The sequence below is a fragment of the Heliconius melpomene genome, chromosome 6 (assembly GCF_056956725.1).
Source record: "Heliconius melpomene rosina isolate 202511_hmr_F chromosome 6, ASM5695672v1, whole genome shotgun sequence".
Taxonomy (NCBI): Eukaryota; Metazoa; Arthropoda; class Insecta; order Lepidoptera; family Nymphalidae; genus Heliconius; species Heliconius melpomene.
Window position 1 is genome coordinate 6,434,372 of NC_140394.1, and position 20,682 is coordinate 6,455,053.

Here is a 20,682-nt window from a genome sequence, read left to right on the forward strand (position 1 = left end):
AGCAAGGAAATGTTTTTTTTCAGATTCAGATTTTTTTTTCTTTCATAAATAATTTGAGCATTATGTATGTCAAGAAGTAACTACTTGTAACCGGTAACATCTGGTGTGACTCTCACCAATCCCATAGCGCAAGGTTAATCTTGGTCTAGGGCAAACATGCGACACATGAGAGTTAGCAGTGACTACCTTGGTTACACTTGTATAGCTTCTGCGAAATAGATACTCTATTACTTAAATCCTCTGACGTACTATGTTACATATATAACAGCATTTAGATCACAAGGTTTCCCAGTCAGAAGCATCAAGAATGGTAATATAGATCAGACGTCTATAATGTATCTCATACTTATAATTAATAGTCGAAAATAAATAAAATTTGTTTAAAACGCCTAGCAAAATCTTAAGGCAAAATATTTTAACCCTTGGTGGGTATTATTAAAAATTATTTTTACTATAATAATATTTAATTGAAAAATCGAATTTATCATATACATATTAAATGTATAAAAATATTAAATCATTAGAACTGGTGTTTGTGTGCATTTAAATAGCAGCAAAAGGTAAGTAAAATAAGCCATTAAAGGTATTTTTTAGATGAATGTAAAATTAACATATCAGGAATTAGAATACAAATAAAAATATTTTTTTAAAAATATGATATTTATATTAACACTTTTTGTACTACAAAATATAAAATTCGATTCATGTAGAAATGATATGGCATTGTTTGAACGTACCATACGATAATCATTAAAGTTGTAAGTATAACTTTAAATTTAATTATTTATAAAGAAAGTAAAAACACGACACACGAGTTCAAAAATTACGATCCGTAAATAATTTAATTTAACTTATTCTCGTCTAGTGCTATTGTAATGTACTATATAATTTTTATAAAGCACTTATTACATCATCATCCAATTCAGAAATATTTTAACTGTACATATTTTTATCACGGTATCAAAATGGGAAATTTTAATCTAAATGATACTGGCAATACTGAACGCCCACAGATAAAACATGTCTGTATAATATATAATCTATGTAACTCTTACAAGTAAAATATTATAATTTTAGTTTCTATTTGAAATATTGTTAATAAAATAAATAAGTTAATAATATACTGAGAACTAATTATGTTGTTTTCTCAATATTACTACATATGTATATAATATAACAGCCTAAGCCACTATAAAACACCTAATCGACCAATCAATTACATGGTCCCATGATTTATGAATGAAATCGAGTAAAACTAAAAGTTAAGTTCATCGAGATTGAATGACAATCGGGCGCATTGACAGATGAATGTCATAGAATTTGATGAGCATGAAAATTAAAAATCCTATTTATATATTCGATTAGAGAATCACACCCGAAACAATAAAAAAAATCTTTTCCTAACTTTTCTACAGCTTGATCGAATTACGGTTCACTATTTTTTATTTGCTAATACTGGCACGACGCACGCGCAGTAGATACTTCGCCTAAAATCTCCCAGCGCCATATTGAGAGAGGCGGACGTTGTATGACTCGAGTGAATAGTCGTGGTTAGTGCAATAATTTGAAGTGAAAGACTTGATCTTGCCCTATGGATATATACTTGGGTACGTAACGCGAAAATAAATACCTTTAAAAAGTGTCTCAAATGAAACAGTGAGCCAAGGTAAATCGTATCGTAACCTAGACATAGGCCGTTCTAGTTATCAGTAGATCGCCTAGGTATCATCAATCCGCTGTTTGCTCACAGTATTAATTATATTATTACACACGTGCGGGAAGTAGCCAGAGGTTTCTTGAATCTAGTTACATTAATGGGATTATACGAACGCTTCACAAGGTTCGACGCTCGTATATAAACGGATTTCGAAGTGTTTATGTCGGCAGTTGACAGAAGCGTATATGTATATGACTGATCATAAGTCACCACACCCAGTGACCGGATTGTCGGTTTTAGGATTTATTAAATTTTAGATCGGATGATTGTTCACGTGCCGGTGATCGTTGTGGCGGATAATATTTGTGATGGAGTGAGTGTAACGAAATATCATTTCTAGGAGTGGTGTGCCTCGGTTGATAGGCCTGCCGAAAGGATAGGGATCCGCGCGCGAGGACGGTCTGAGGCCCTCCGCCCTGAAGAAACATGGAGTGCTGTATGTCAGAAGAAGCAAAAGAACAAAAAAGAATCAATCAAGAAATAGAGCGGCAACTCCGAAAGGATAAACGCGATGCCAGAAGAGAGCTTAAATTGCTCTTGCTTGGTAAATATTACTTTTTAAATTTTATCTGCGATTATTAAATTATAACAATCGAACTTAGATTTCGTAATAATATTTCAGTGATTCATTAATCCATTATCATGAAATTATTATTCCATGTTAAGATTGCATTACATTTTACAAAATTAATGAGATAAAATGTTGTGTTATAACACAAATAAGATTCATAACCTTAAAATAATTATACAGATAAATTTGATACAGGAAATATCATAAAAAATGGCTTACTCAATATACACAAGAGTTTTATATATTGTATGTTCATTAATTTTGCATATCAGTGACATTATTGTCCCATTTAAATGAGATGTTAATAGAGATAACAGAGAAATTAAAGAAATAAATTAGTAAAAGTTTTAAGATTGGCTAACCTACTTTTCATATTAATGTAATATTAACAAAAATTTAACATGATAAATCATTTTAGGCTAAATTTAATTATCCAATTAGGAAATGATATAACTCTATAAATTAAGAAAAAGTTAATATCAATTATCTATAACTATTTGACATTATTACACTATTCAGCATATGGCAAGGTAGATAAATAGAATTTAGTGTCAAGACTCTCTGCTGTTTACCTCCCAAAATAAAGACATTGCACATTGAATGTGGAACTCATCACAGTGCTTTGTCTTGCAAAAGCAAGGAAATTTAAATACTTCATTCCATGAGTGGGATAAAAACATATAACTGTCATGTTTACACTCAAATGTTTTGCCATTGACACAATAATTGTGAACAATTTGTCACATATTTCCAAATATTGTTTTTTAATAATACTGTGTGTATATATATGGCTAACACCTGTTGACAAAATAATATATAGTACATACTATTAATATAGTTAGTATCCTAATCTCTTTAATTATAATTATTATCTTTCAATATCTCGACATAATTTTCTTCTTTTTTCATATATACAAAGAAAAAATTGAAAAACTGCTCAGTAGCTCAGTGGCTATTATATAGGCAGACTACCCTGCTATATACAGCATACAGTGTGATGAAAAAAATTTTTTTCATAACTTTAACCACTTACACAGGTCACAAAATTTATTTCAGATGCTAAGCTAAGGTCTGTTTCCCATTAATAATGACTTAATTTTAATAAAAGAATTTTCAAAATTGGTTTCCATTTAGTAGAGTTCATGCATACAAAATTATATATTACTCTTAAAAAACACTTACAAATTTTTTATATATTTGATCACCTTTGTTAGGTAAAAATTCTTTTTTTACAACAAATCTAAAATCTAAAATATGTAGAAAATACAAGACATTGTTGAATATAATTTTATGACATTAACTTAATGATTGGTTAACTTTAAGAGCTATTTACATTAAATAGTAATAAAAGGTTTAGTATTGTAATACTACTTACATACTAATGTCTAATTAAATAAAATATGACATTAAAAAAACATGTTTCAATATGATAATTGTGTAAAATACTATAAATAAACATTTAATAGTAATTACATTGTCAATTATCTTACAATGTAATTTATAACAAAATAAGTTGCCATGGCACCGCAACACAGTCACAGACTTTATATGTAAGGAATGTGGGTTCAATTCTTACTTGGGACAATTAATTATTTACATTTCCTCTATCTGATAACAAAAAAAAAGTATTGATTTCAAGGACTCAACATACATAGTCTTTAAAATTAGGTGGTGCATGGGAAACAGAAAACTAGGTTCCGTCTGCATATCTCTCCATATGTAAGATACAATGTGAAGCTAAAAAATATTTTATTTTAATAAAAAAAAATCATTTTGGGTACATTTCCAGTATTGCGATAAAATTTGCTTACTGCTAAATTCATCATTGAAAACAATAAATAAACTATGAAATAAAGTTAATGATCACTTAAATAAAATAATGTATTTAAATACTGCTATGATAGCACTTATGTATATATCTGTATGATTTATAATATCTATTTTTATATACAGAAAGAAGTCATATCCCGTTCTTATTACTACACAACTATTATATAATAAAATTTCATGAATTATATTGTAATAATTAATATTTTAAAAATATATTTTTTAAGGTGTTAAAGTAAAATTAATTTTGTTCTAATTAACTGATAAACAAGAATTTATTTAAAGTTACTTGTTTTGTAGTAGAGTTACTATTATTTGCTTATTGCAAGTGACACAAATGCTATCTGAATCAAATTTTATGTATGTATTGATGAATCACACTTTGAAATTATAAATAAACATAACATAATATTTAGAGGCCATTTGTAGCACAGGGGCACAAGCGTGTGTCGGTAAACATTCGATTTCCACTCAAAGAAAATAAAATATTCAATATTTTCATATCTTTGCCTTGATGTCGAGGTGCAAAAGCGCCGCGTTGAGTTACGCCACTCAACGCAGAAAGTGGGGATTGGTTCCATTCCAGGAAATGATATATTTATTTAAATTTATATTTCTTCCCTCTGGTGTCACACGCAATGCCTCCAGAATTCAGCGGACACGGTGGGAAACGGAGTGTCTTAACAAAAGGTTTCCTCTGCCTACCCTAATGTGTGCGGGATACAGCGTGAAGCTGATTAATATGTAATCATAATTTGTTGAGTAGCGGAACTAAACTCCGCGCTTTGTCTTGCTACCAAAGCGGGGAAATTAAATAATTCACTCTCTCATCCGAGAATCAAATCCAGTATCGTAGCGCTTAAAGTCAGACGTTATGCTGCTACGCCTATGTATACTCCTATTTTATTTTAAAGTGTTTTTCCCCATTAAGGACTGTAAATCTTGGTCTTGTGTTTGATTAGAATGTATAGCACAGTGGTCAGCTCTTGGACCGTTTTCGAGAAGTGCGTGTTTGAGTCCTGCTAGTGTTTTAAAATATAATGTTTATTTTATCCAAAGGCACTGGTGAGTCCGGCAAATCAACCTTCATCAAGCAGATGAGAATCATTCACGGGTCGGGTTACAGCGACGAGGACAAACGCGGCTTCATAAAACTGGTGTACCAGAACATCTTCATGGCGATGCAAAGTATGATCCGTGCTATGGATCTACTCAAAATACAATACGGGAATCCGTCCAATGCGGTAAATATAACTTTTTGATTTTTCTAGTATAAAAAAGCCAACACACTACTCTCGTCTATTTCCACCTAAGGTAGGAAGGTACCTGTAACTCCTCTGGCGTTAGGGGCGGCAGTTATCACTATCAGCTGACCCGTACGCTCGCTTGCCTTAACTTCCTTGCTATATTTGGGAAAAGGCGTGGAGGTGTTTTTCATGTCATCAGTACGCGAGTTTACCTCATCTTTTCCATAAACAAAAAGAATTCGGGACATTGCGAGTTGTCATCCTATCCCCGAGTGGGGACCGTACCTATGACCGTCGTTAGAGTGCAATGATATTTATTAATATTTTCTTTATGCTATGCTCTTTTCTCCCTCTTTTTTCCTTCTTCTTTATATATATACAACTAAGCAATAGTTTCAATTTCCTGTTAGTTTCTTCGTAGTATTTACGATTGTGAATTTTGGATTTTCCTAGCATCTAAATTTATATAGCTTAATTAACAATACAGCACATTATTAATGTTAAAATTTAAAAGTCAACATATTAAAAAATATACTTAAAGAAGTGATATAATTAAAAAATATACTTATAGTTATGAATATTTTTTTATTAAGAGATTTTAAAAAAGTATTGTAGTTTCGTAGCATCAGTTAGCTCTAAATTATAATTTGTATTAAATTTATTTTGTGATTGAAATCCATTTGACATTACACATTTATTTGGTCAATGCGAATATTACAATGAAAATAAACTTTTATTATGAATTTGCAACGTCAGTCTGTCCGACTTCTATCTTTGCATATCGAATATTAACTTACTTTGATGACATTCTATTTAAATATATAGTAACAATATAAAGAACTGTTTTGGCGCAGAGGAGTAGTATCTGACCGTATACACTATGCTTGTGGGTTCAACTCCCACTCGGAAAAATAAATTTTTTTATTTTTCTTGCTCTAGACACGGCGTTGAATTACGCCACTCATTATCCAATATGACAATTGAGCGGTGCGTGGGAAACTCTGCTATATAGAAAGTAAAGGTAACAAAAATTATAAGCAAAAATATGATAATTTTACAGGAACAGGCGGAGTTGATATCAGCAATCGACTACGAGAGCGTTACAACGTTTGAGAGTCCGTACGTCGAGGCCATAAAGGGTCTGTGGAACGACTCGGGGATACAGGAGTGCTATGATCGCAGGCGAGAGTACCAGTTGACTGATTCTGCGAAATAGTAAGTTTTTTTTTAAGTTATTATTTTTAAGCCATAATGTAACAGAATTAATAATTTAACCTAGTTTAGGTTTCAGAGTATAGATATATATATATATGCTCTTATAAAAGATTTTATTCTGACCTTTGAGACGAAGGTATCTACTTTCTCTAATTTTACGAATATGTTAGATTGATACATTTATTTTTAGTTTTGCCAGCCATATTTGGGATGACAAATAATTGCATAATAATAAATCAAATTCCAATGAGCAATTGTTCTAAATTTAACTTATTGCTCAAGATACTGTCTGTAGAGTACGTATAAACCCGGAAAATACATTGATTCGTCACGTGACATATACAAATATAATATAGCTTTTTAGCATTCCAATATATTTTAAATGTATGAAAATATCATTGGCTATAGGATAATCGTGGCGCAGGGGCACAAGTATGGGAATGTAAACGCGACTGGTTGTGGGTTCGATCCCCACTCGAGGAAATGAATTATTACTTTCAATTCTTTCAATTCTTCGCTCTAGTGAAAGCGCGGTATTGAATTTCGCCACTCAACACGCAATGGCTCCAGAATTCGGCCGTAAATGATGAACGGAGTGCCTTAACAATAGGTTCCCTTCGGCTACCCTGCTGTGGGATACAGCGTGAAGCGTATAAAAAAATTAAAATATCAAAACAATAATACTAAAGAAATTGTTAGAAAATAACATTGAACCTCATAATTGGATTAGATCATTATAACAATAACTGTTTTATATAAACAAATTGTGTGGGGAAATTAGTGAATCATGATATTGTTTTGTTTTGTATAAAATCAATGCATTATTGTTTTAGAAGCTATTACTACTCAACTCGTAACTTTATTTAATATATTTGCTAGATGATTTACATTTATTTTGGGCTTTAAAAGTCTGTTAAAATTTATGGGAAAAATCTAGATTCTTCTTAAATCTAGATTATACATATAGTTTTCTTTTTTGAAGTTCATGGTTTCGGTTCAATAAAATTTGAGACACTATTATATATAAGAAAAAAATGTAAAGAAATTAAAAAAGAACAATTTCCGATAGCTATTTGCAGGAGATAGACCGCGTCGCGGCACCTAACTATTTACCAACAGAACAAGACATACTACGCGTGAGAGTTCCCACAACGGGTATCATTGAATATCCATTTGACTTGGAAGAAATAAGATTTAGGTAAAAACACATGGATATGCGTAAGAAAATGCATGTCTTTTTTATGCATGTGCCGGTTGCATGTTATGTTTTATGTCGGACGTGTACATGTTATGGGATATTACATGTTTGTTTGCATTGCAGGGCTTTTTCATATGGAATGTGATCATGCTTATGAATATTCTATTCTAAATACTATTAATTGTGTATTTGTATTTATTACTAATTGTTTATGTTTTATGTTCTTTTGTGTTTCTGTTAACATGATTAAATAAGGTGTAAATTACATTTTTCATATATTTATCGTACTGTCATTATATTGTGTAGTGATACGCGCTTACCGCAAATATTGTCGTGGTCAAATTACCTTCGAGCTAAGAGGTCACGTATCTCTTTATATTATTCTATTTCATTATAAATATGATAAAATTTGAGTTTTGCAGTTTAAATTAAATGCATATTTTTTGGTATATACGGCACTCGTTTTCTATTTTTTTGCTAAAAAAAAATAAAAGTAATCAGCTTTATCTTTTACTATTTTCTATATACCTCAAAGTTTCTCTATCAATAATATTCAACAATTAATTCTCGAATTGATATCCATAGTAATTTACACCTTATAAAATTATATAATATTATCAAATCGCATGCACACATAAGCATACAGGCATGTCTTTCTAGTTATTTAAGTGATTTGCCAAGAATCGAGAGCGCCGATTATCTACCTACCGAACAAGATATTCTACGTGCTCGACAACCTACTACCGGTATTCTTGAATATCCTTTCGATTTAGACGGAATTATATTTAGGTATGAAATAATTTAAAAAATTAAGTAAAGTAAGCTAAGGATTCCCCCGTTCCACTAGGATTTTTGAATATAGGTATATCCTGTTAGTTGTTTTTGCACCGTTCCTGTGATTCCCTTAATTGTGATTTTTGTCCCTTTTCTGCTTGTTTTGGTTGTTTTGGAGTCTAAATTAGACAATATACATATATACATACAAAAATTGTCGATTTCATATTAGTTTTTCCAGGCTGTATTCATTTCCTAGCATATCTACTACATGTTTATATGTATATAATAGTTCCGTTCCTACAATTCAATGAAAATGTTATGCTTGTAATAATAACGCTTTATTGTTTTTGATGACTTAACTAACACTATGTTTCTATTTGTAATTAATCAATTCTGTATAGTTGGGTGGGTATTTATTAAGGCTAGTTGGAACTGCATTATTAACAATGGATTTTCCATCGTGATTCTAATCTTATATATTTGTCACTATTTATATCACGAATGCATTTATGATCTAAGTTCACGTTGTTTTATCTAAAGCATCTATCTATCTTTAATATCAATACTATCGAAGTCGAACACACGAAATATGTGATATGAAATTACTCAAACATTGTTATCGATGTCATAAAGACGATATATATTTTAGGTATATATTACATAATAAGTTGTCCAATTTTTTTATTAAACTTTATATTTGTCTTCGATTCGTCAATTCGACACCTAAATTACTATACGTAATTTATTACTATTTTTTAATTTCATTATCAAAACATCTTATCATTTATTATACCATCAAAATAATATCTTATTGTATAACGTTTTTCAAAATATATAACGTGGCTTAAGTGACTAACTTAAAAATAATAAATTCGATAATCTTTTCGATGTATAAATTAAAAATAATCGATATTAGAGTTTATCTTTCTTGCAATTATCGAGCATTATCTTAAATAACAATAATTAAATAATGCATAGTAATCACAATTGAAAATTAGCTTAATTTTTGTAAAAAATATACATTGTAATTAAGTAATATTATTAAAGTAATGTCATTTGTATCATTGATTATGCACTTTCATGGTTTCATAAGTCCCTGGTCCGCCCATACAAAATCAAGCACCACGAGCTTTCTACGAAGTCTTCTGTGTTGCAAACCTAAAAAGGATTTATTGAACTTTAGGTAGTTATGCATTACTAGAATCGTATAAACAAGATTCAGTAAAAGTGTGATTTTTATATTTTTCTTGTAATTTGATATAACTATTATGTTTATTGATCAAAAACCATGTATTAATGCTTATGAGATAACTTGACTGAACTATTTTTTTAATCAGATTTTAAGAAAATAAATTTATACTATTCGTTTTTATTAATAAATACTGAACCCAACAACACCATTTTTAACAAATGCGTTTTTGATACATTAAAAGATCATTTCATATATTTTTCTTCTATACCGTTTTTGTTCCCGTTAGTCACATTTTTACTAAATCTTTATTATTTTTTTTATGTTAGTAATGAGAATTTCTTTAGATGGACTCACTAAGACATTCTAAGGTCTAAATGGTAACACATAAAAGCTTGGTACACGTGCATGTTTATAGTAGTATAGAAGATAGTAGTAGTATAGAATAATTTTAATTATTGCTTCTTGGTTGTGGTAGATATATATTTTTTGTCGTTAGATATATTCTGTATATAAAAAATATATTTATTTATATATCTTAAATTGAATAAAAAAATGTTAAAATTTACATTATTATAATATCATAAAAATTTCAATAAAATTTTAAACTTTGAATGTAATTCGATCATTTTTTTTATTCTTTACATATAGATACTTTAATTCGCAAACCAACTAAACTCGGTGAGCGTGAACTTTACGAGAGGCAGCTAAAACGTTCTATAGTTTTTTAAGAGACTTCACTTACTTAACTGCAAATTAAGATATTAATTCGAATATCGATATGTATATTAATATGTAAATTATGTAAACAGAATGGTGGACGTCGGGGGCCAAAGATCCGAGAGAAGGAAGTGGATCCACTGTTTCGAAAACGTCACATCTATCATATTCTTAGTAGCTCTTAGTGAATATGATCAAATTTTATTCGAATCGGAAAATGAGGTGAATTTCCTTAATCATACCTTAAAGTATAATTTTTTAGCTTTAAATTGTATCTCCCATTTAGTGGTGTAGACAGAGGGAACCTATTGTTAAGAGACTTCATTCTCCACTTTCAGCCGAATACCGCTGATTTTTCCTAATATATTTGATTTGTTTTTTTTTTATCTTTTTTATAAGCAAAAGACCGCCTCTACGTACATTTTTATTATAGACTTTTTCCGGGTTATTGGTGCTTTTTATTTGTGCGCAATAAAGTATATTCTCTGCAATGGTTGTAGGTTCGATTACCACTTGGGAGAATAAAATAATATTATATAATAATTCCATTACCTAGCTCGGGTAACGAGATAAAAATCCCTCGTTGAATTCCACCACTCAACACGTAATGCCTCGAGAATTCGGGGAAAATTGGGATACAAAAGTTTCTTAAAGGGATCGGAATGTTCCTGAGGTTCCCAAATCCCCTCTGCCTACCTCACTATGTGCGGGTTACAGCGTGAAGTTAAGAAATAAATAAAGTATATTCTATTCTCTAATATTTCCAGAATCGAATGGAAGAATCAAAGGCGTTGTTCAAGACGATCATCACGTACCCATGGTTCCAGCATTCGTCGGTCATTTTGTTCTTGAACAAAAAGGACTTGTTGGAAGAGAAGATCATGTACTCCCATCTTGTAGATTACTTCCCCGAGTATGATGGTATGTTGCATTGTTCATTATTAATTAAATGTTCATTATTAATTAAATATTAATTATTCATTAAATTTGGGGATTATTATAGTATGTTTGTGTGGCTGTGAACGCGCCGGTTGTAGGTGCGAGTCTCACTAGGGGTAAAGAGGTATCATTTCGTCGCTCTGGTTACTAGACATAGCGTGAAACTAAAAATAATAGATAAATAAATAAATAAATAAATTAAGTGAAAAATAACATATTTAATATAAATTTTGGTAATATTATTCATTAATTAATTTTTGCCATATTATTAGAAAGTAACCATTTGAATATTAAATTGATTTGGATTTGGTTTAAGTATCAAGACCAATCTATTGGTATTTTGTATTAAGTGGCTACTATAAAAAAGATAATTAATTATACAAGAAAAAAAAAAATATTTTATACTTTTAAAAATATACAAGGGAATTAATTATTTAATATTTTTATTCCCTCGCTTGTCTCGAACATTCGAGGAAAAGTGGGAAACGGAGTGTCTTAAAGACACTGGGTTCCATCTACCTGTTTTCTTCTTCCTGCTTTATGTGGGATACAGCGTGAAGCTAGCACATATAAAGAAATTGATAATTGGTTAGGACCTAAATGTGATCCAGTACCTGCTCGAGAGTATATTCTACAAAAATATCTAAGGGAAAACCCCGATCCGGACAGACAGTGTTACTCACATTTCACTACGGCCACAGGTTGACATACTAAATAAAGTATTAAGCTAGATATTTATATACAAATATATATCTATTAAAAAATATTTATTTGTATGTATAGTTGTAATTATTTTCATTGTTGAGTAAAGTTTGAGTATAGTAGTTCTAAGCTAATGTGTTTTAATTATTTTATTAACGTGTGTTTGGCTATTGAAAGCTAGATATATTATAGGAGTCTTTATTGGTTGTTTGTTGAATTTGAATTAATTCCTTTTTTTCCGAATCCGTCGTGGCACAGAGATATACAATCCGACTGTGAAAGCGACGGTTGTAGGTTCGATTCCTACTCGGAGGATTGAATTATTCCTCGGAGGATTCAATTCCTCCTTGAAGAGACAAGGGGCGGTGCTTCCGCCACTCAACTCACAATCTTAGTAAATTCTAACATGTAAATTCCTCCTTCCTATCTTGCTATATGCGGGATAGAGTATAAAGCTAAAAAGAAATTAGATACCTTCAGAGTTCTATATTTTTCATTCACAATATTAAATAAAATATACATGTTAATAATAAAACAACCAATAAACACATCCCGTTTTATATATATAAGTAGTATTATTATATATGTAGTATCAAGTAGTAAAGCTAGTACCAACTCAGGTCCACAACGCGACGCGAGCACCGCGCGCGAGTTCATACTGCGAATGTTCGTCGACCTCAATCCTGATGCGGAGAAAATTATATATTCCCATTTTACTTGTGCGACCGGTAAGACTATTACATAATTATTATTTATTTTATTAAATACAGTACGATTGAAGAGCCGTGGCCTCACTGAAGTTATGTTGTATGGATTTTTGAGTGTTGTTCATTCGGGATTAACATATAAATAAATATATTAAAATCAAATCTGCGCAGTCATCTATAACTAACTTCGTGGCGACCACGCCCACTTGCAGGGAAATGATCAAAAAGCAATATATTGGGAAAGTGAATAATCTAGTGTCTCGATACTAGGCTTTTTCTACGTATGCTTTGCGGGAAAATAGCGTGAATATTTTTTTACTTAATTATGGGCTCGGTTCCCTCCCGGGGTAATGAGTTATTTCATATATTCATTTCCTCGCTCAGGTAACAAGACAAACTATGGCCTTGAGTTCAGCCACTCAACAGGTAATCCCTCAAAAAATTCGACAGAGAGTGAGGAAGCGTCTCTTAATACTAGGATCCCTCTATCTTCCCTACTATATGTGAGCTGTGAAGCTAAAAAAAAACAATGTCCTATTTTGATGAATCTTTCACATTTAACAGAAAAGATGATAAAATAGTTAAAGATTATAGTGTTAAATCACTCCGTTCTGTTATTTTAAACATATGGTGTGATAAACAACTGCCATACGATGCTACGATATACCGGGAACAGTAAATAACGATATTCCAAACATCCCCCTTTAAATTGTTCATAAAATATTTAATTTAATTACTATTTTACTACATTAAATGGAATAAATCTTGTGATCTTACAAGTTAATGAACTTAGATGACTAGTGATAAATGTTTACTGTTTTAGGATTTTCTTATCTATTGTCTATGCAACCTGTTTTCAGACGAAATATCAACAAATGAATAATAAATGTGTTACAGTTTATGTTTATTTATAAATTATTTGGTTATTAGCCTATAAATAATACATATTATACTGTTTGACTTTAAACATTTAATAAAACACTAAATTAGAAACCAATTTACAAAAACAATATAACTTATATTTGTTTTTAACCGACTTTTGTAAGAAAAGGAGGTTATCAATTCGATTGTATTTTTTTTTATTTAACAATAAAGTAATAGTGTCCCGATTGTAGTAATAATATTTATACGGTAGAGTATACCGTGACAAGACGAATCCTAAAATGTATCAAATATCAAATAGATCTTTCGTTCATGATAACCCGTTAAAATTAAATAATTTAAAAAAGTGAAAAAATATTATATATCTTTGTAGAAGCCAATCAGCTCAGACAAGAGTGTGACTAGGTTTCTGACACAATTTCTCAGGAAATACGTAAAATAGGAATAACTTATAACTATTCTTAGTACCTACGTATTAACGCCACCAGACTTGCACATGTAGCGTTTTTTAGTATAGGTCAATTATTTTTAAGTTTTAAGGTTCCTAACCTATCCTGCACTTAAAATCTTTCAAATCTAGCCGGAGTGGTGTTAATGCATATGTACTCTACTCTCTCTACCTAAAGATATCTACCGAAAATAAAATATAAAGAAATAAGTTTTACTCTATCAGAATATATAGTAAGTCGTCACATTTAGCGTGAATAATTAACATTATTTTTATGTAAACTAAAAGTAATCTGTCATGTGCTCCATTTTATCAGACAATTTAATCTTAACCATTTACAAATTTCGTTTAAATTTAATACACAATAATAATTATTTACATAAGATAAACAAGATAGTTCAGTCACACACATTTTTATATCATATCTATAAAGATTTCTACTATCATATTATAACTGTGAAAGATTGTAAAAATTGTTCCACTTACTTTCACACAAAAACTACTGAACTGATACTGACTGATATAGCTAGCCTATAACATTGGCTATGAATTATGTAAAGATTATGTATAGTTTGGCTATAACATATTAATAAGTTTAAATTTACTTCAAAATTACTGCATCACTAAAATATGATAAAATTATTAAGGAAGTAGAAGATGGTTTTAATTAACTACACAAATAGGTTTGTTTCCATTTTGACTTAATCATTTTTTATCTCACTTGTTTTTAATTAAACAAGTAGCAACATAAGTTTTATTTAATAAGGACTATAATTTTTATAATAATAAGATAAGATTTTAGAGTAACTTCTTCGTGGATATAAGGTGAGCGAGAACATCAAATTTTTACACTTTGTTTTTTTTGTTGTAGAAGTTTGAATTATTCAATTTGCTATTATTTTTTGTGTAGTTGTGCGTATTTTGAGTGTTGTTGCTTAATATATTACATTTTATTTGCTAATTTATTTACTAATGTAAATAAAAATAAATATTTTAATTTATCTTCCAACATAATAGTTTGTACCATTAAGGATATTATTAGCAGGTTCGATCCCTGTTATGCAAATAAACTTGGTAAAAGTTATCAATATAAAATAAACGCGCCAATTAATTTACTTGTATTGTGTAAATCTTACCATGATATTTATCTTTTCTAATTGTTAAATATATCAAAAGTCAAGTCAAGTTCAGAAAATCATCCATTTTTAAGGCGATGCTGCTTAAAAATGGCAAACGTCATCGTCTTTTTGTTGTCTTTTATTACATTTTATTAAAAAATAAAAGATTGTTTATTTTTAAACGAATACATAATCTATATATACATATTATACATAATATATATATATTAGATTCTTTATATTTATATATATATATATATATATATATATATATATATATATATATTAGATTCTTATTTTGAAATGAAATTACTTTTAACATCTGTGTCTCGCTTTTGTTGTCTTTTATATTGAACTCATTTACTTCTATTTGTTTTTATTTTTGCATGCTGCTTTGGATATTTTTAAAGACACTGAAAACATTAAGTTAGTGTTTTGTGCTGTCAAAGATACCATAATGCAGACCGCCCTTAAAGAATTTAATTTAGCATAATTATAATTTCTAGTTGTTTATTTGCAATAAATATTTATTTTATTTTTTTTAATGTGTTTCATTTCTTCTTGGGCTTGAACATCTGTGATAAAAGTATAAGTGTTATATTTACTTAATATTTGTTTAAATATTTAAACGATTCTTTCTTATTGATATCTTTATATAATCTGTTAAATATTATGAACTATGTTTTAATTATTTTGTGTTAGATGTCTAAAATAAAAGTATAAAACCATACGCAATGCCATAATTAATTAGGTTGCACTTAATTTTCAATTAAATTACTTAAAATAATACTTTTATGACTCTTTCAACAAATAGTATTGTCCTTTTTTAGTAATAACTAAAAACTTTATTTTAAAAGAAGCAATTTCTTATAATAATTAAAATAACAACAAACTATACATGTTTAAGTGTTATTTATTCTTTACGTATGTTTGGAACATAATGTTTTTGTCCAAATTATTCTTTTTTAATGTAATGTTTTACAAATATAAATTCAACACAATTTTATTATTTGTATATTTATTTTAATTGAACATGTCTAAGTACATGTGAATACAAAAGTGTTATGATAAAATAAACTCGATTTTTTTATCTGAATGTATGATTAATATATTTGTTGATATTTTATTGTCTCAAACGAGGTATGTTTACGTTACTTATATAGATTTAAAAGTTTCATTTTATCGTATACCATAGCAATATGTTGTTATAATGTAATGCAGTAATTTTGAACACCTACCAATAATATGTATACAAATATCTTTTGTATTAGGTAAGAATTATAAAAGTTATTTTACTTAGTAAGGGGGCTTTTAAGTATTACATAACGCATATTTTGCGCCTTTTAAAATGTCAACGCAACGCGTTACGTAGCATCATTTTTCTTTATTTTATTGCAAAAAAATGGAATACTAAACTACCAACTTGGCAATCTTTTTTGTTTATGTTTTACGGGGAATCCTATTATGTGTTGTATTCGGCATTATTATTTTGTTTTCAATCAAAATAACGTACAACTCCGAACAAATATAATTGTGATTTAGCTAAAAATTGACACTAGGGTGATATGCAACATTTACGGAAAGGGATACGAGGAAAAAGGTTACGGCGCGTTATATGAGGGAGGCAGAAGCGTCAAAATCTTTAAAAGTAGTGTTACGTAATACTTGAACATTCCCTATCAGAACGTGCATTGTAATATAATATGTTAAATGTGTGATTTTCTTGTGTTCGCAGATACTGAAAACATTCGGTTCGTTTTCGCGGCGGTGAAAGACACAATCCTGCAGTCCAACCTGAAGGAGTACAACCTGGTGTAAGCGCACCGGCACCGGCACAATATCTGTGATTGTGTGTAACACGTAATCTTAACACCTGCGACCGACAGTGTAAATTTACGAACTGAGGACGAACTCGACTCTCAAAACTGATTTTTTAATAAAAATAAGATTAGATAATAAGTCATTTAATCAATACTAGCACACCAGTTCGACAGCGCCCCCCGCGCCCGCGGGTCCGGGGGGTCGCCTCATTACGCGTCTGGTTTTTTGACAAGTTTTTTATGATGAAGTTATTCACGACTTATGTATGTGTCTGTATCGGTGAATATTAAATGCATTTTTAAAGTAGCGGCGGGCGTCGGGCTCGCCGCGCCGCTTTTAGTCATTGTTTTAGATTTTTTTTTTTTGTAAAGTTTGTTGCCATTATATCTTTCTACATAAGTGTACATGTCCAGGCGGATGGATTTGAACAAACTAGTCCAATGAAGCGAGGCGGGTCCCGTCGTCGCCGTCTCCGTTACTATTAGGTATTTATTTGTATGTTCGGTGACTCCTGCGTCGCGTCCTACGTTTCGTTCATATAGATTGTGACATGCGGACATACGCTACTTTTGTACATTGTAATTTTGTTGATCGATACATGTTGTGTTATTATTTAAACTGTTTATATATATAATTACGTTGGTTTGTCCTCCCCGGCGTCACTAGGCGTACGTCAAATAGTCGTTACTACGTTAGTTGTCTAAGGATATTTTTGAAGCATTTGTATAACTTTTTTTACTAGAACCCAGGTTACATTGAGAATGTGAATTGTGAAGCGGTGGCCGACGGTTCGTTGCACAACTCTTATAACACAAACGTAATGTAATATATTGTACATGTTGGTCTAAATGTGCTGTGTGCGAGCTGACAGGGTTCAACGCCGCGTTTTGCTATTGACACAATACAAGCACAAATATTACTATTTTATCATTGTTGTCCATATTTTATAGTATTTTTATTATATGCTTGACGTGTGTGTTGCTTTGTGTTATATATAATTATTATTTTTTTTAATTGTTTATTTATAATTAGTTAGAAACGAAGTTTCTGACGGAGGTGTAACTTGTTGAATTAACTTATTCGTCGTTGTAATTCTTGATTTGTTCTAATTAGCTTGTTTTTATACTTCGACATTGTCAATAGCAAAACTGTTCGCTCCATGTTTATATACAGTTGCTGTCTGTAATGCTCAAGAAAAAATTGTAAAATTGGAACTATTCGCACAAAAACATGAAATATCGTGTAATATTTTTTAATTAATATCCATGCATTGTATGTGTTCGCGTTGTATATATAATAATATTTTTTTTGTTTATTGCAATTGTACAGCGATATTTACTTATATCTTTTGAGCCTGACGCTTTTATTATATCTATGTGAAATCGCGCACTTCGGCCGTGTGAATACATCCCGACAGACCGATATATCTACTATTATAATGACTTATATGTATACTTAAAATATACAATCGTTATATTTATAAAGAGTAGAGCGTCGTTTATCCGAACTAATTGGAATTTAGAATTGTATTGATATAGTCATTTATCCACATGAAAATGTTAACTATATTTATAAACATAATTATATATTTAATGATGAACAGGAACTTAGCATAGAGTGTATTGTAAAATAACCTACCACATTCAGACGACGCAAAAAATTTTTTCATCTATTACTTTATTAGAATGCGTGAGTCGGCGCAGTAGTACGGATAAGCAGTGGTTCGGATAATCGACGCTGCACTGTACTTACAGATTACTTACAATTATAATCTAAAACAAAGTCGCTTTTTGCATACGTTTTATATAATTTTTTATTTACAAGTACTATTATTATAATACTCGATAGTTATTTATATGTATGTATCTTCCATATTTATGTGTGTGATATAAAATGCATTTATGGGCGTTTTAACGACTTTGTTTTATTTGAACTATTTCCGACATTTATGAATATATAATTTACCATATTTTATATTATACTTAAGCATTTAATTATATTTTTAACTGATTTAAGTGTTCATAGTTTGTACCTGAATTCGTGTCATATGTTGGCCAGTATGTCGTTATATGACAGTTAGAGCAAAGGTGGATTTTGAATTGGAATTATTTAGAAAAGGGACATTTGACATTCATTTTATTTATTTGTACGGCGGCGTTTAAGATCATCTTCAGTCTACAAGCACCATTTAGGACATTGTTTACGATATATATATGTATATTTGCAAATAATTTTCTTTTTTTTTTATTTAGTTTTCCATCTTAATTAGTAAATACAAGAGATTATATTAATTTAATTATTTTCTATGAGTTTGAATAATTAAAAAGAAATTGCCCCAAACTCGAAATTTTAGTAAATGTTTTTAACATATTTATACTATAGATCCTAACTGATATGGAAATGAATTATAATATAAATAACGAGACTTAGTACGTAATAATGATTAATAAAAGCCAAAATCGGCACAGTAAGGTGTATGTTGGAAACTTATATATAATAAAATATTGAATCCTAGCAACCCCATATCAACTAGCTTAATATAGAACAAATATTGATACTGGGGTCGAATCCCTTAATTTATTATTTATTTCTTTAATAATCATTTTTTAGTATAAACACTTATCTTATTTATTTTCCATTCCTATGCATTACTTTAATTTCACAATTCTAGTGTTGACAAGAAAACATTATATCAACTTGCACAAATATTATAGTTAAATGCTTCATTAAACATTACTTTTACTACATTTTTCTAAGAGAACTTACTTTTTTGCCGACATTTCCCACAAAGTTGATGCAATGTTAACACTTTTCAATTTATGAAGACGTTATTCGTTACTAGTACTTTTTGATGACAGCGGCCGCTATAGTATAGTAATTATGTTACATGACCATATACCGGATGTATCACACGTGCCCAATGAGAGACGCGGCAAAACTAAATGCTAAACTAAAAACAAAAAAAAAGTGTTCACATTCATATCTTCCTCACAAAAACGGACTGAATACAGCGTGTTGACGTTCTTACTTGTTTTTTCGGTTTTTTTTTTACGATTGGAAAATGACCTACAATTATTGCTAAAACTATATTATAGTCTAACGTTGCTTTACCTTTTGCGTGAGATTGTGAGAATTTTAGCTTAAGTTTCGACTGAAGATGGATGCCTGTATGTAATATTGTAAATTATAATTTCTCATAAAATATAATTTTTTTCAGCTAAATTATTTTGTTTTATTTAGTAATATATTACCATAATACTTACTCTTCGGTTGCGTTACGGTTGTAAAGGTTACATAATATTAGATATGGATTTGTAACTAGGACGCTGGTTCAAATCTTAATATTAAATTTAATTGTAAGCTTTTTTGGGCATTATTGCGCAAGAGTTGACGGCTTGTGGTTTGTTATTTTACTATTACTTTAATAATTTAAATATTTCAGTGAGTAAATTTGGTAAAGATAAACGGAATGTTTGTATAAGAATCACTCAGACTAACTCTAATGAAAACAATGGCAAAAAAGCCTATAAAACTTAGATGTATTAGATAATATAAATTCATATGTCTTTTAGCATCACGCTGTATGCCGCAAATAGAAGGGTAG

At 29.9% G+C, this 20,682-nt stretch overlaps 1 protein-coding gene across 9 annotated transcripts; it reads left to right on the forward strand.

The window, feature by feature from the left end:
• The first annotated feature begins 277 nt into the window (after nucleotides 1-277).
• On the forward strand, nucleotides 278-20,300 carry Galphaq (G protein alpha q subunit). Of its 9 annotated transcripts, XM_085186407.1 has the most exons (11): nucleotides 289-560; nucleotides 1,416-1,607; nucleotides 2,058-2,261; nucleotides 5,175-5,359; nucleotides 6,423-6,577; nucleotides 7,647-7,775; nucleotides 8,436-8,564; nucleotides 10,554-10,683; nucleotides 11,229-11,382; nucleotides 12,723-12,830; nucleotides 16,993-20,300. In XM_085186407.1, exons 3-11 carry the CDS (start codon nucleotides 2,144-2,146, stop codon nucleotides 17,073-17,075), a joined length of 1,191 nt encoding a protein of 396 aa, XP_085042533.1. In that variant the 5' UTR covers nucleotides 289-560; nucleotides 1,416-1,607; nucleotides 2,058-2,143; the 3' UTR covers nucleotides 17,076-20,300. The 9 variants fall into 9 exon arrangements, with proteins under 9 accessions (XP_085042528.1, XP_085042533.1, XP_085042532.1 ...); XM_085186406.1 differs by lacking the exon at nucleotides 8,436-8,564; XM_085186404.1 differs by lacking the exons at nucleotides 8,436-8,564; nucleotides 12,723-12,830; nucleotides 16,993-20,300 and adding exons at nucleotides 11,994-12,101; nucleotides 15,668-15,798 and having other exon boundaries at nucleotides 290-560.
• The last annotated feature ends 382 nt before the right edge of the window (nucleotides 20,301-20,682 follow it).